This window comes from Eublepharis macularius, chromosome 5 (genome assembly GCF_028583425.1).
Source record: "Eublepharis macularius isolate TG4126 chromosome 5, MPM_Emac_v1.0, whole genome shotgun sequence".
In the NCBI taxonomy this organism is placed as follows: domain Eukaryota; kingdom Metazoa; phylum Chordata; class Lepidosauria; order Squamata; family Eublepharidae; genus Eublepharis; species Eublepharis macularius.
Window position 1 is genome coordinate 24302383 of NC_072794.1, and position 15584 is coordinate 24317966.

At 43.1% G+C, this 15584-nt stretch overlaps 1 protein-coding gene across 1 annotated transcript in view; it reads left to right on the top strand.

Moving 5' to 3' along the window:
* The window catches only part of LOC129330293 (ras GTPase-activating protein nGAP-like), a 66621-nt gene extending 55177 nt beyond the window's left edge, over window positions 1–11444 (top strand). The window contains exons 17-18 of the mRNA XM_054980328.1: window positions 8405–8522; window positions 11273–11444. Of these exons, the coding sequence (XP_054836303.1) occupies window positions 8405–8522; window positions 11273–11444 (290 nt within the window). The remainder of the gene's footprint in view (window positions 1–8404; window positions 8523–11272) is intronic.
* Window positions 11445–15584: the final 4140 nt, after the last annotated feature.

Genomic DNA, 15584 nt, shown 5'->3' on the forward strand with positions numbered 1-15584 from the left:
AAACAGGCAGCGACAGAACTTATCATAGTTTGCTACATGAACGCAAGCTGTTAGAATCCCTTGAAACCAACCGAATCCAAACTAATTTAATATACCTGAAACAGAAATACTGGTTCCACTCACCAAAACAATTACGATTACTATCTTGGAAAATAAAAGAAAAAAGAGCATCTAGCTTAATAAGTGCGATCCAAGATAAAAAAGGCAAAACATTGCACAAATCAACAGATATCACGAAATGTTTTAATGACTTCTATAATGAATTATACTCCCCAACCAACCCATCACCAGAAAAAATAAACAAATTATTAGCCACTTCAAAACATATTAAACAGCTTAAGGAGGAACACAGACAGCAGCTTAACAACCCAATCACGAACACTGAAATTCAAACGGTGATAAAAAAATTGAAAAATAATAAATCAGCCGGTCCTGACGGCTTTCCACCGGAATTTTACAAAAAATTCTGTACAACTATAACTCAACCATGGACAGAAACATGTAACTTTTTACTAAATAAAGGAACGCTACCCCCCACATGGAAGAAAGCAAACGTAATAGTCATACCAAAACCTGGTAAAAATCACCTTAATCCGGCCTCATATCACCCCATTTCACTTCTCAACCAGGACTACAAAATCTTTACTTCCATTCTAACCCAAAGATTAAACTCCATAATTAAACATTACATTCATAAGGACCAATCCGGCTTTATCCCAGGAAGAGATATAACAGACAACATACACAAAACTCTAAACATTATCTCTCTGCGCAAAATACAGAAATCAGAACTTTTATTGGCATCACTAGATATTGAAAAAGCATTTGACACTCTTGAAACATCGTATCTTCACTCTCTATTGCAGCATATGAATTTCGGACCTAAATTTTGTCAAGCACTGTTAGCAATTTACTCACAAGCCACAGCCAAAATTCAAATAAATAACATAACATCAACTGAAATAAACCTTACTAGAGGGACAAGACAAGGGTGTCCCCTCTCTCCACTACTATTTGCGATAGCAATAGAACCCCTGGCTAATGAAATTCGAAACAATTCACTAATTCACGGAATAAAAATCGCCTCTAAAGTCCACAAATTGAGTATGTTCGCAGATGACATGCTCGTTTATATAACAAACCCAGAAACCTCATTAATACACCTAGAAGATACTCTCGACAAAGTCTCTCAAATATCCAGTCTGAAAGTTAATATACAAAAATCGACATTAATGTCAATTAATACAACACAATCAGTTAAAAACAAAATCTCCTCAGAATATAAATTTCAATGGACAAATAAATACCTTCCCTACCTAGGAGTCAACATTCCATCCAATCTGACCCATCTGTTAAAATATAATCACTTACAAAAAATCCAGGATATAAAAAAAGATATATCAGCGTGGAATAAACAACAACATGACTGGTATTCTAGATTCCATCTACTCAAGAACTTTTTGCTTCCCAAACTGATCTTCTTATTTCGCACTGTCCCAATATTAATACCACACAAATTGATGAAACAGTGGCAATCAATTTTTGAAAAATTTTTGTGGAGCTATAAAAAACCTAGGATAGCATTCCATATATTACGTCAAAGTACTAAGAATGGAGGTTTCAACTACCCTGACGTGGAACTCTATGCGCATTCAACTTACCTCTCAACAATTACACAAATTCTGAGATCCACAGATGAAACTTTATGGTTACAAACTCTAGACCCACTACATTCTCCAATTTTAATACAGGAAGTACTATGGAGCAAACATCTCCTTAGACCGTCTCACACAGTAGACAACTCACTCTGGTTAAACTTGCTTAAAATCTGAGACCACTACAGATCAAAATTAGTCCCATCAATATCACGTTTTTCAACCATTCTTCTGCAAAACTGGTTCCCACTAGGATGCAACATGATCAACCGCACACACTGGAAATTCTTGTCCAACGTAAAACTCTCTGACATATCATCTCATATGGGGATCTTAACAAAAAATGAGTTGGAACTAAAACAAAAGACTACCATCCCATGGTTCACATATTTACAACTGACAAATATGGGAAACAAAATACATTTAAAAGACATCACATCAAAGCCGAAAACTCAATTTGAAGAGCTTTTAGATATGGATAACCAACAAAGACGTGGTCTAATCTCCAAAATCTATAAAACTATCATAGCTCTCCATAGACCAAAGCAATATGCCTATCAAAGCAAATGGCAACAAGACTGCAATACCCTAATCTCTTCTGATCAATGGGAACAGATATGGTCTTCCTCCACACTAACCTCCAAAACAATAAACATAAAACTTCAATCATTTAAAATACTCACACGCTGGTATCTAACTCCAAAGAAACTATCGGTTATAACGTCAAAATACTCACCCAAGTGCTGGAAAAATTGTGGTAACATTGGCACATTTGCTCACCTTTGGTGGCAATGCCCCCAAATAAATACATTCTGGGTAGAAATTCTAAAACAAATAAAGCTAATAACAAACTATGATATTCCGTTAGATCCCCAACTAATCTTTCTAAATCTCTGGCAAACTCGAAACATACCATCCTCACAGAAAGACTTAATCAACAACTTATTAACCATTGCTAAATCCTCCATAGCCTACTTTTGGAATAAAACAAACACCACCATCAATTTCTCACTGGTTTTCTAAAGTGTGGGACCAACTTATAATAGACAAAATAACAGAAAACTTAGTTAATACCTCATCATCATCAAAATTCTATGAGAAATGGTGGCATTTTCTAGATTTCATAGACAGGTCAGAATCACACTCTCAAAATCATTTATACCAAAAAATTTTGGACAGCTAGATCTACAAGCATATTTATGTCAATCGCAATTCATATGTTATCTCCAAGTTGAAAAAGACAACTACAATATTATATTGTTATCAAAATTTAATCGTAAGCAACTTTATTGTTATTCCACAATGCCATCATTTGTATTCACTGTTCATTTCTTATTGTTTATTGTTGTTTATTACTATTTTAAACAAAAAAAATTTCAAAAAAAAAAGATTGTGAGGAAGACCTCAAGAATAAAGAAAAATGCCTCTTATCTAAAGAAATGAGTAGCCCTAGGAACAATTTAGACACCAAAAACACTGCAAAGAATGGATGCATCTATATGGACAAAGAGGGATATCTAAGTATGATCACCTCTGAACGACTTTCAAAATCAACTAATGGGAGTTACAAGGATAAACCACAAATTATTTCCTTGTTGTCATGGAATGTTATGGGATGGGCTGGCAGGTTGAAAGACGATAGTACATGTAATTTTATAAACAAATTTGATGTTATATTGATACAAGAAACTTAGTGTGTAGAGCCCCCAACACTGGATGGTTATAAAGTTTTTGATCTGGCCGCAGAGGCTTCCGCTCATGGCAGGGCCAAGGGAGGATTGGGAATACTGATTTCTACCACATTAAATGTCAGAATAGATAAGCTACCCTCTTATGCCCAGACAGCAATGGCAATAGTCATGTACTATCAACAGGTTACCTGTGTGATAATAAATGTATATTTCACCCCAGCAAAAACAAAAATACAAATAGAATCAGAATGGAAAGAACTGGAAGCATATATTTGGCAAATCATTTTAAATAACCCAACGGCATATGTAATTATTGGAGGAGACTTTAATGCTAAGATTGGATTAGATGATGTTAGTCTCTATAACAGGTTTAAAGCCTGCCCTCCAGAGAATGGAAATTATTCTCTGCCATATGCTAGGTTGTCAAAAGATCATAAGATAAACCATGCTGGGTATATTATGTCACAGGAAACTAACAGACTGAGCTTACACATCCTAAATGGGTCTTATCCAAATGACCATCCTGCTGAGTTCACCTACTGGTCTGGCGAAAGGATGAGTGTGTTAGACTATATTATGGTGTCTGAAAATATGGTTCAGTTTATTGAATCTTTTGAAGTTGGTAGTTATTATCATAGTGATCATCTACCTCTTACTTTGTTATTTGAGATACCACCCTTTAAACCACATATCAAGGAGAGACATAATGAGGTACTAGTACAGGATAGGGAAGTGAGTAGGGTTAGATGGAATGAAAGGTTAAACTCTAGGAGGTCTGAATTATTTGGCTCTGGCCAACTAAATGGGATCATACAGAAATTCTTAGTTGCAGATAATATGGATATTTGCTTAGATGGGTATGAACAGATGATGCAAGAAATAAATAGGGCTGTAAATGAGGTAAATAAAGGCTACACCAGACCCTCCAGAGGGCATGCCACCCTGCGGTTTGATAGCGAATGTAGAAAAGCAAGAAGGGAGCTGAGCGATAATTATAATAGATACAGGTATAAACCAGAGGAGAATATGCTGATGGTATTAAAACAGCAAAAGCAAAAGTATAAAGCACTCATATGCCAAAAGAAAAAAGAAAATATGGAAAGAGGCTGGATACAGCTAAGACAGGCAGTTAAGCTTAAGAATACCTCTTTATTTTGGAGACTTATATCTGATTGCTCTAATGGCCCTTCTAAGTATACAGGTAGTTCTATATTACCTGAAGATTGGGAGAAATATTTTAAGGAAATGTATGTCAGCAATGAATGGGAAGAACCTGACCTTAATGTGGAAAACTTAACAAACTGGCCACCAGTTGGGGCTACAGAAGTGAGGAATCTTATTCGAACTCTGAGGCCAGGAAAGGCAGCAGGCATTGACATAATTCCTCCAGAATTAATAAAAAAGAACTGTGAAGGGTGGGTCCCAATATTAACATCCTTGTTTACAGCAATTGATAAAACGGGCAGAATACCAAAAGACTGGGGGGTGTCCGTTATTGTCCCCATCTACAAGAGAGGTAATAAAGATATGCCATCAAATTATAGACCGATAAGTTTACTTAGCACTTTGAGCAAATTATATGCAAGGCACTTACAGTGGAAATTAAGAGACTGGACTGAACAGGAGCAGTGTCTGGCCAATGAGCAAGCGGGTTTTAGAGAGGGTCGCTCACCTCTACACCAAAGTATAATCCTGGATCACTTAATTGCAAAATATTCTACAAGAACATCAGTGTCCTTATATGCAGCCTTCATTGATTTCAGGTCAGCATTTGACTCCATTTCTAGAAATACACTGTGGGGAAAATTGAAGGCTTCTTCCATTGATAGACGGCTGTTATTTCTGATTCAAGCTTTATATAAAAACACCACAATACGAATCAGATGTAACCCACAAGGCCATCTTACAGCACCGATAAAGACAAAGAAAGGAGTAAAACAAGGCTGCATTCTAGCGCCATTGTTGTTCAATTTTTATATAAATGACTTGGTGCAATGCTTAAATAGCCCAGTTTATCACTCTCCTAAATTGGCAAATAAGCATATTTCCATATTACTTTATGCAGATGATGCAGTGCTCCTCTCAAGGACACCAGTTAGACTAAAGAGAGCACTGCGTACACTTACTAACTATTGTCAACAAAATCAGCTGAAGATTAATTATGATAAAACCCAAATAATGGCCTTTACAGAGAGACCTAGGAGATATTCATGGTATCTAAATGAGACCTGCATAGAACAGGTGCACTGTTATAAATATTTAGGTATGGTTATACAGGAGAATGGGAGGAAAAACACACATATAAAATATGTTTCCTCTAATGCACAAAAGAGTGCTGGGGCGATACAAAAATTTTATTGGTCTACAGGGGGTCGCAATGTGGAAGCGGCCATTAGATTATCTTCGTGCAAATCTCTCCCGCAGATGTTATATGGAGCTCCACTAAGTATTACAGCGAAGAGGACATTGATGGAAAGAACACAGTCCAAATTCCTAAGAGCAGTACTCCAAACACCTAAGAATGTGTCAAATGCAGCGGTAAGATTGGAAGTCGGCATGGTAATGGTGGAAGCTCGATTATGGATAGCAGTTATATTATACTGGCTAAAATTGGCTTCTACCGTAAATGGCCTGGCACATTTAGTTTTGAGGGATAATTTTGTTCCTCCCTGGTTGAGATTGCTGAGGAGTAAATTAGGTCACTATGGTTTCTCCCAACAATATCTATTGTCTATGAATGTGGCACAGGCTAGGGTCCTCCTGATTAAACAGAGAATCCTAGATTTGGAAAGACAACATGACCTGATCAGAGTTGAGAACTATCTACTGGAAAGAAGTATTATGAATAGGGTTGAACCAATGCCCTATATAAATAGCCTGGAGAATCCTGATTATAGAAGAGCTTTTACCCTATTAAGATACGATGTCTTACCCTCTGCTGTCCTGGAAGGCAAATATAAGAAGATACCTTATGAAAAATGTTTGTGCCCATGAGGAGATGGGAGTGTCAAGTCCCTATTACATGTCTTCTTTGAGTGTAAAATATATGATCATATTAGGGAAATATATATCAAACCTATAATTGATGGTCTTCCGGGGAAAGAGAGAAAAAACTGTATTACAATCATGTTAGCAGACGGGAATACAGAAATGACACTCCAAGTTGCAAAATATGGCTGGATGGCCATTAATAGGAGGAAATCCTGGCTTAGTGCGCAGAATCCTAGATAAGTATTGTTATATAATTTGATAAAAGAAAGTAATTTGAATTTTAGGTATTTATATTATGTAAATTTTAGTAACCTACAATTTTAATGATTGCCTGGATATTTTAAGTTTAGATACTGTTGCCAAATATGCTTTTAGAGCTGATTAATTTTATAAGTAAATTTTTAAAGGTGGTAACTTGTGGAAATATGTACCTTTTAAATATTTATTTTAAAATGGTCTGTGTCTCGCTGATGTGCAATCGTGTAATTTTTAATTGATATTGAGAATGTGATGGCCTCTGGCTAATAAACGTTGTTGTTGTTGTATTCACAACCTGATATTGAAGTCAAGTCATTTCTGTAAATTTTAAACTGTGTAATATAAAATGTAAAATAAAAGATTTTGTAATTCAGTAGTCTTTTCTTTCCTTCAACTTGTGGGTGGGGGAGCTAATTTAATCAAGCCTCGAATCCTTTTCAGAAAAGCATGGCTGGAATGGGGCGGGGGGGGGGGAGGTAATTTCCTTCAGCCATATGGTTTCCCCATTGTACTGCGGGACCACCTGATGGATACAGCCAATCGCAGAGGTGCCTTATTGAACCATTTTTGAAATCCATTGGTCCTTAATTACCTTGTCTAGGAGGCGGGTAATTCAAGCCAGTCTACAAGACAGAGCCTGACCATGCCCAGGTGAGTTGACCCCCATACCATACAACCTTTTTTCTTTGGGAGAATGTGAAAAAAAAATGGAGGGGAGGGCTACTAGTTTTCTCTATTACTTGCTGCATTTTGGGTGGTAGTTGGTAACTTAAATTGGGGCAGATGAGGCTTTTTAAAAAATAATTGCCATTTTGTGGGAGAAAACCACCTTAAATGTTTCTATAGGCTGCAATTTGAGTAGGAGATTTACCATGTTTTCATGGAAGTTTGGGCTTTTGAAACCTGTGCCCGGGGGTTTTTAGCTTTAGATTGCAATGTTAGTGGAGAAATTAAAGCCACATTTCTATATTTTTTCTTTTGGGTGTTAATTCTTTAGATTGTGATGTAGGGATTGAAGGTTTCTGGCAAGGAAAGCTTTTATTTCTAAAATGAATTGTCCCTCCATAGATAGTGAAGGCCTTCTCTGCATCTTGAATTGTGCAGCCTCACTAATAAGTTCACTGGAAAAAGAGACCAGCTATGGCCAATCCAAATGATGCATGCTCTTTTAAAAAACTGTTTTTTAAAAAAAATTATAATATAGCAAGAAAGAATTTTTCTATGGCATGTTATCTCCTGTTTAGTTCAGCATAGCCATTCTGAAAGTGGAAGTGATGATGAGGGGCCATCAAAGCCAAGCATGTGCAACAATTCTAAAGAAAAAAATATATCTCCACAGCTGACTCTTTGGAGTGCTATGAAACATAAAAAACCACAAGCAGGTATATTTAACCATTTGCAGCACACTATGTTTTGTGGTGATTATGACATAATAGCACATTTTGGAGGAGGGAATAGTTCAAAATAAAATGGTGCTTTTTTCCTTACTGGGGCATGTCTGGGCATGTCTTGGAGGGGGGGGGGAGAGGTGGGTAGTGGAATGGGAGGTAATCACATCAAGCCTGAAGGCCATGTGCTTTCATAAAGCAATGGCTGGGTATGGGGAGGTTTTTGCCTTGGGCAGGGGGCTTACCTTTTAAGTTACATCTCTACTGCAGATTCTCTATAATGTCATAAAGCACAACAACCGCAAGCAGGTATATTTATATATTTACAATGAACACAATTTTGAGGCTTTTTGACAAACTAGGGGGCTTCTGAAATACTATTCTCAAGCTTCACTAAACTTATCTTTTGTTCTCCATACAGACCATGACTCTCGTAAAAGGCCCTCAAACCAGAGCTCCCTGTTGCAGCGTGCCAATGTGAACCCACCAACAGAAATCTGCCGGCAGGCTTTCAAACCCGCACTCCATACAACAGACCTGTAAGAAAGGTTCGGCAAACCCAACCAAGCCAGAAGCACGCGGTAAATCAAAAAGAAAACATGCACACCAACCTGACTTTAAACAGACACAAAAGGGTGGGTCTTCAATGCCACCCTGCAAGAAACCAAAAATCAACGTTTCTGATGCTACTACTGTTGTTAAAGCTATATGTGATAGCATTGCACTGTTACCTGGTATTTTGGATAGGTTAGGTGTAATGATTTCAAGAAATGGGTGCATGTATCTTTAAATGCTGGATGACATAGATGAAGAGTGGGGGTGAGAGAGATGAGTGAGTGATATGATTTGTTGATGACAGAGTGTGGGCGGAGTGAATGCAGTTTGAGACTGAGAGCCAAACTACAAGTGACGTCTTACACAGGTTGGACACTAGTCAGCTTCCCTCAAGTTTTGATGGGAAATGTAGGCACCCTGGTTTTACAGCTTGGCTCTCCATTACAGCTGCAAGACCAGGATGCCTACATTTCCCATCAAAACTTGAGGGAAGCCGACTAGTGTCCAACCTGTGTAAGACGTCACTTGTAGTTTGGCTTTGAGAGAGGGGGAGAAAGGGTTTTGGGAGTGAGAAGAAAGCAGGCTAGCTGTGTGCTGCCTGAATATGTTGAAGGGGTTATGAGAGAAATATAATCTGTGAATAAGAGAAAGAGAGGCCAGCTGTGTGCTGCCTGACAAGTTTTCTGTGAGAGAAATATAGAGCCTAGAGAAAGAGGCGAACTGTGTGTGAAGCCGTACAAGAGATCTGTGTGAATGAGTTTAAATGAAGTAACTTTAAGAACTAAGAACTACTTTTATGAAACCAATACGCTTCTTGAAAAATAATCATTTATTTGGTTTTGTTATATCCCAGAGTAGTTGTCAGTGTTATATCCCATTCCTATCCTCAGGGCCACAGAGAACCACGAAGGAGCCTGACGCTTGAACACATTACTAAAGGGAAAACTTAAATAAAATATGTTGGAATTTAATATTCCTGGTGGCAGCTAAGTACCCAGAGGGTGTGAGGGGAAAAATTAAAAGAAATATCTACCACCCCCCCAAAAAGTAAATGTCATAACATGTGGAGGCATAGCGGTGGGATTTCAAACATCCTGAGGAGAAGAAAATATTTTAAGTGGGATATAATAGCCTGGGAGGAAGGAACATTCTGAGAGAAAGGCAGTCTGAAGGGACAGAAAGCCAAAGAGACAAGAGTGTTCGGTTAAATTCTTTGAGAAATACAGAACTGTTATAAAGGAAAGAGACATAGAGAAACTAATAGGATTTATGTGAGAGAATATAATCTGGTGAAGTTTAGTAAAACTGTAGAAGGAAATACAATTAAAATAGAGAAAATGGCAGAGTTTATGGGGATGAAAAAGGAGGCTCTCATTCAGAAGTGCATAGAGTTAAATTTACCTCATGAGGGGGAAAGTGTAGAAGAACTGAGAGTTATACTGATACAAAGCAGTGTGGAGCCAAGTAGAACTGCAGAGGAGAGAAACCCTGAGGGAATCTACAACCCTATTCCGGAATATTTAGAGTTTCTGAGGAAAAAATTGAAAATTGAAGCAGAACTTAGAACTCGAGAAATAGAACAAAGACAAAGGAAAGGGAAGCTGAAATAGAACAAAAACAGTTTGAGAGGGAAAAGTGGAAAGCTGAAATGGAACTTAGAGTTCAAGAGATGGAAAGACACACCAGTTTGGAAACAGAAAGATTACAATTAGAAAGAGAGAGACTTAAGAATGGGGACAAAAAGGAGGGAAACTCAGAACCCAGAGCTGATTTACCTCGAGTTACCCCAAAAGATTTTATGGTGTGTGTGTCAGGAGAAGATCCACAAATATTCCTGTCCACTTTTGAAAGATCTGCTCAGAACTGGGAAATACCAGAGACACAATATATGAAGTATTTACCCTGCTTAATGAGAGGGGAATTGGCTGAGATCTACAACACATTTCCCTCAGATAAACCTGTTGTTTATGCTGAATACAAAGAGGCAGTATATGACAGATTTAGGCTAGGTGCTGATTACTTCAGAAAGAAATTTAGAAGCCTAGTGCCTCAGAAAGAGAAGTCATTTAAGTCTTTTAGTGCCAAACTGACAAATTATTTTGATAAATGGATTTCATTTGCCAAAGCTAACTCTAAAGAAGGAATAAGGGATCTAATGATTTTGGATCAGTTTTTATTTCAACTTCCTTCAGAGATCAGACTTCTAGTTAAAGATAAACTTCCAGAGAATGTCAACCAAGCATCAGAGTGGGCAGATAGATTAACACTTAATAGAGGAGGATGGGATTGCCGTGAAAAGAAAGACTATTCTTATAAACCAGAGTTTAAATCAAGTAAAGGACAAGAGGAAGAAAGGAAAGGAACATATGAGAGAGCTGAGATTATAAAAAGTCAGGGTAAAAATATAGAAAGAAACCAAGATGGATACTGGAATGATAAGACGGCTCTCCCAGACGCGGCTTAACGCCGCTCAGAATGGGAGCTGTCCCTTTGCAGCCCCGCCCGGTGAGGGAGACAGGCTCCCTTCCCGGGCATCCAGGGCTTTGCGGGGGGGGCGGAGCCAGGAGCCGTTTATCGGCGGCTCCGCTTTCCCCAGCTTCAGACTCTTCGATCCATACCCGAGGGTAAGGATCCTGTGCCGCAACAGGGCACTGCGTGGCCCTGGGGCCCCTGGGGGCAAGGAGCTGCTTCTGGTGTCTCTGCCCCTTCTGTGATGAGTGCTTACCCCTCACAGGGCTGGCATGCTGCTGGCCCATCGGTGTGGCCAACCTATGCGGGCCGTGCCCTTCACCGGCAACAGGCTTCAGTCCTGCCTTATCCGGCCAGTGCAGCCGGTTGGGAGGGACATCCCCCACCAACTTCTACGGCTGGATGGCCTCATGATTATGTCCATCCGACAGGTTTAACCCCTTATGCAGCTCAAGGATATGGCATGGTCCCTTACAGGGCATTGCCTCCAGGGGATACGGCCTGGCCGCCAGGAGATCATCTGACGCAGGCCACTAGGGAGAAGATCATAAGGGGCGAGTATGTGGACATCTTTACCCTTCTCTTCAGGGATCTGGAGAAGAAGGACAAGGACGATCTTGAGGACAGGGACAAGGAAAAGATCCGCCAGCGGTGGATTGACAGGACCTGGGCTCATTGGTTGCCCGGGTTCCTGGTTTATGCCGGGGTTTTTGCCAGGGCACGGCCACATAGGGCCCTCCCCCTATTTCAGCACATGAATATAATTTATAGGGGGTACACGGATTTTGAGGGGGGGGCTTGGCTTCGCTACGAAGAAGAATTCCGCATGCGTGCGGCTTTGACCCTGAGCTTGCCCTGGGATCAAATACTGGTCCAGCTCTGGGTCCAGATTATGGCCCCCTCTAAGTCCACCACTGGAGATAGGATCGACAGTGGGCATATGATTATTAAACCCGCTCAGGGCTCAGGTTCCCGCGCCCTCGTGGGGCAGCAGGTTCAATCACGGCTGCTCTGCTGGGACTTTACGTCCAAGGGGGTGTACCAGAGAAGGGCGTGCAAATTCAGGCACGAGTGCCCTAACTGTGCGGGACCTCATGCACATTCCGCCTGTCCAAGGGGACGCCAGGGAGGACAAGGTGGAAGACGTTTTGGGGGCGGTGGGGGCCAGCAAGGACCTGGAAAAGGGGCCCAGTCCAGTAAGGCTGAGGGTCCTTGAACGGCTGCTTCAATCATACCCAAGGCGCGTGGACGCTGAGTATTTACGTTTAGGTTTTGAGTTCGGTTTTAGGATCCCTTTCCAGGGTCCCAGGACACCCTTCATGGCAGCCAACCTTAGGTCAGTGGCTGGCATGGAAGATGTGGTCCACCATAAGATTTTAAAGGAGTGTGCTGAGGGCAGAGTTTTAGGCCCCTTTGATGCCCGTCCGTGAGGGTCCCTCCTTTGGGGGTGGTGCCAAAGAAGGCCCTGGGAGAGTTCTGCCTTATTCACCACCTGTCTTTCCCCAAAGGGGGATCAGTGAATGATGGCATCCCTGATTAACTCTGCATGGTGCACTACACTTCCTTTGACCAAGCGGTCAAGGTTGTGCGCCGGTGTGGGGTGGGAGCTGAATTGGCAAAGTACGATATCAAGTCCGCCTTTCGCCTGCTCCCTGTTCACCCAGATGACTTTGATCTTTTGGGTTTTGCATTTGAGGGCAAGTTTTATATGGACAGGGCCCTGCCTATGGGGTGTTCCATATCTTGCTCCGCTTTTGAGCGCTTCAGTTCCTTTCTGGAATGGGAGTTGCGTCGCCGCTGTGCTTGCCCAGACACCGTTCATTATTTAGATGACTTTATGATGTCTGGGCCTGCTGGCACGGGGCAGTGTGCCAGGCTACTGGCAGGGTTCATGGAGCTCGCTGAGGAACTAGGGGTTCCCTTGGCTCATGAGAAGACGGAGGGACCAGCTGTTGTCCTGACGTTTTTAGGCATTGAACTGGACACGGTTCAACAGACCTTGAGGTTGCCATTGGAGAAAGTGGTAGACCTGAGAGACAGGTTGGAGGATTGCTTGAGTAGAGACAAGGTATCTCTCCTTGAGTTACAGCAATTAGTTGGCCATTTAAACTTTGCCTGTAAGGCCGTGGCGCCTGGGAGGGCTTTCCTCAGGCGGCTGTGCGATGCTATGGGGAAATTGCGGTTGCCCCATCATCGCTTGTGAATTAACAAAGGGATGCGGGAGGATTTGTTGGTGTGGAAGGAATTCCTTGCCACCTTTAACGGGGTGACCTTTTGGAGGGAGGATCTGCGGTTAGAAGCTGAACTCCAGGTCACCTCTGATGCCTCCGGGTCCACAGGCTTCGGAGTCTTTTTCAGGGGGCATTGGTGTGCTGACCAATGGCCCACAGATTGGGTAGCCCAGGGATTGTCCAAAGACCTTACGTTTTTGGAGTTCTTTCCCTTGTTAGTGTCCGTGTGGCTTTGGGGATCGCAATTGGCGAACCAAGCTGTCCACTTTTGGTGCGACAACTTGGCTGTAGTGCATGTGGTCAACACCATGGTATCTAGATCCCCCAGGGTGATGAGGCTCGTGAGGGCCTTTACATTGAAATGTTTGCAGATGAACATTTTGTTTAGGGCCAGATATGTTCCAGGTGTTAACAACGGTGTGGCAGACACTTTGTCTCGCCAACAGATGGAACGATTCTGGCAGCTTGCCCCTTGGGCCGACAGGCAACCAGCGAGGATGCCCCAGGAGCTATGGGAGCTTGGACGGCGGAAGTAAATAGAGCGATCCAGCTGTCCATTGCCCCCAGTACACGCCGGGCCTACGACCGTGCGGTAGGACAGCTTTACCAGTTCAGGGTGTCGGCGGGGCTTCAGCAGTCGTGGCCCATCCCGCCTGAGCACTTGATGCACTTTTGTGTAGTGCAGCGGGGGCGGGGCCTTGCAGTGAAGTCCATCAGAGGTCAGCTGGCCGCTTTAGCCTTTGCCAGCAAAGCACGTGGCTTACCTGAATTCACGAGTGTTTTCAGGATTCGAAAGATGCTGGAGGGCTGGGCCAGGGAAATAAAAATGCCGAGTGACCCAAGGCAGCCCATTTCCCCATCAGTGCTGAGGGGGCTAGTGACCGCGTGGGCGGAAGTGTGCTCGTCCGTGTTTGAATGGAAGCTTTTCCACGCTGCTGCCTTTGTTGGGGCCAAGGTCTCCATTGGGATCAGAAGGTCCAAGACAGACCAGCGGCAGCGGGGGAGCACCCTGATCTTGGGCCCCTGCTCTGAGCAGGAGCTGTGCCTGGTTAAGGCCCTCAGGGAATATGTCACGCTTTGTGGGGATGCCCAAGGGGTCTTATTCCGCCACGAAGATCAGGCCCCACTGACTAAATATCAGTTTTGGGCAGTGACAGAGAGAGCACTTAAGAAAATTGGCTTGTCGGGGGTCAAATTCGGAACCCACTCCTTCTGGATTGGTGCAGCCTCCACAGCAGCTGCTATGGGATACTCTCAGCAGGCGATTCAGAGAGTGGGCAGGTGGCGGTCAAGGGCGTTTCTGTCCTATGTCCGGCCCCTGCATCAGTTCTAAATGGCCAACTACTTGTTCTTTCCTCAGGTGCCGTGTCGGGCCAAGAGAGGAAGAGAATCCTGATTTGTGGCCACAGCATGGTGTTCTGGGCGGCCAATCAAGCCAAGAGAACAGTTTGGATCCCAGCTGGGCCTGAGCGCTGTGGCCACGGTGGATTGGCAGGGAAGGCGTGGTCTCAGATGGCCCGGCCTGCTGCCTCTCCTGTTTAGGGGACGGAAAGGTTATTCCCCACATATTGTGGTCATTCACCTGGGTGGTAATGACCTTGGGCTGGTACAGGGCAAGGCCCTGTCGATGCAGGTAGCTGAGGACCTTGAATACATAAGAAGCCGATGGCCGGGTGTGCTTACAGTATGGTCAGAGATGCTACAACGACGGGTTTGGCGGGAGGCCTTTGACACCAGGGCGATAGAGAGGGCCCGACGTAAGGCTAACCACACCATTAAGAGGTCTTTGGGGCAAGGCTTGGGTATTTATTTGCCACACCCCAAGATTAGGGCCGAGTTTGCCCACCTCTACAGAGGCGACGGTGTCCACCTGGCACCTGAGGGCAATGATATATTTCTAGATGACCTGCGGCAAGGGCTTCGGGTGGCTCTAGGCCACCTGTGGGGCGCGAGGGTCTAAGCAGAGGCTTGACCCTTGCGGTGGCCGGACATTTTGGGAATAGGGTGCAGGCCGGTGAGCCCCTGTGGCATTTCCCCATGCGTGGGGTGCAGGGTCTGCCAGGACAGCGGGATGCTTTTGACAGCTTCTGCTATGGAGGGCAGGCGCCTGAGGGGATCCCCAGGAGCAAGGCCTAACCTCATGTTTGACGGCTGGGGCGTAAAGGGTGCTTGAGGGGGTATCCAAGGCCTGGCTGCCGGGTTCCAGCCATTCATGAGATGGCCTATACCCGGGGCATTGGGGCTCGCCCAGACAGGCAAGGCAGTGGTCAGTGGTATGACCCCAGGGCTTGACCTGTACCACTTAGTTAGCTCTTGCCGTGTTTTATTTTTATGGTCAATTTAATA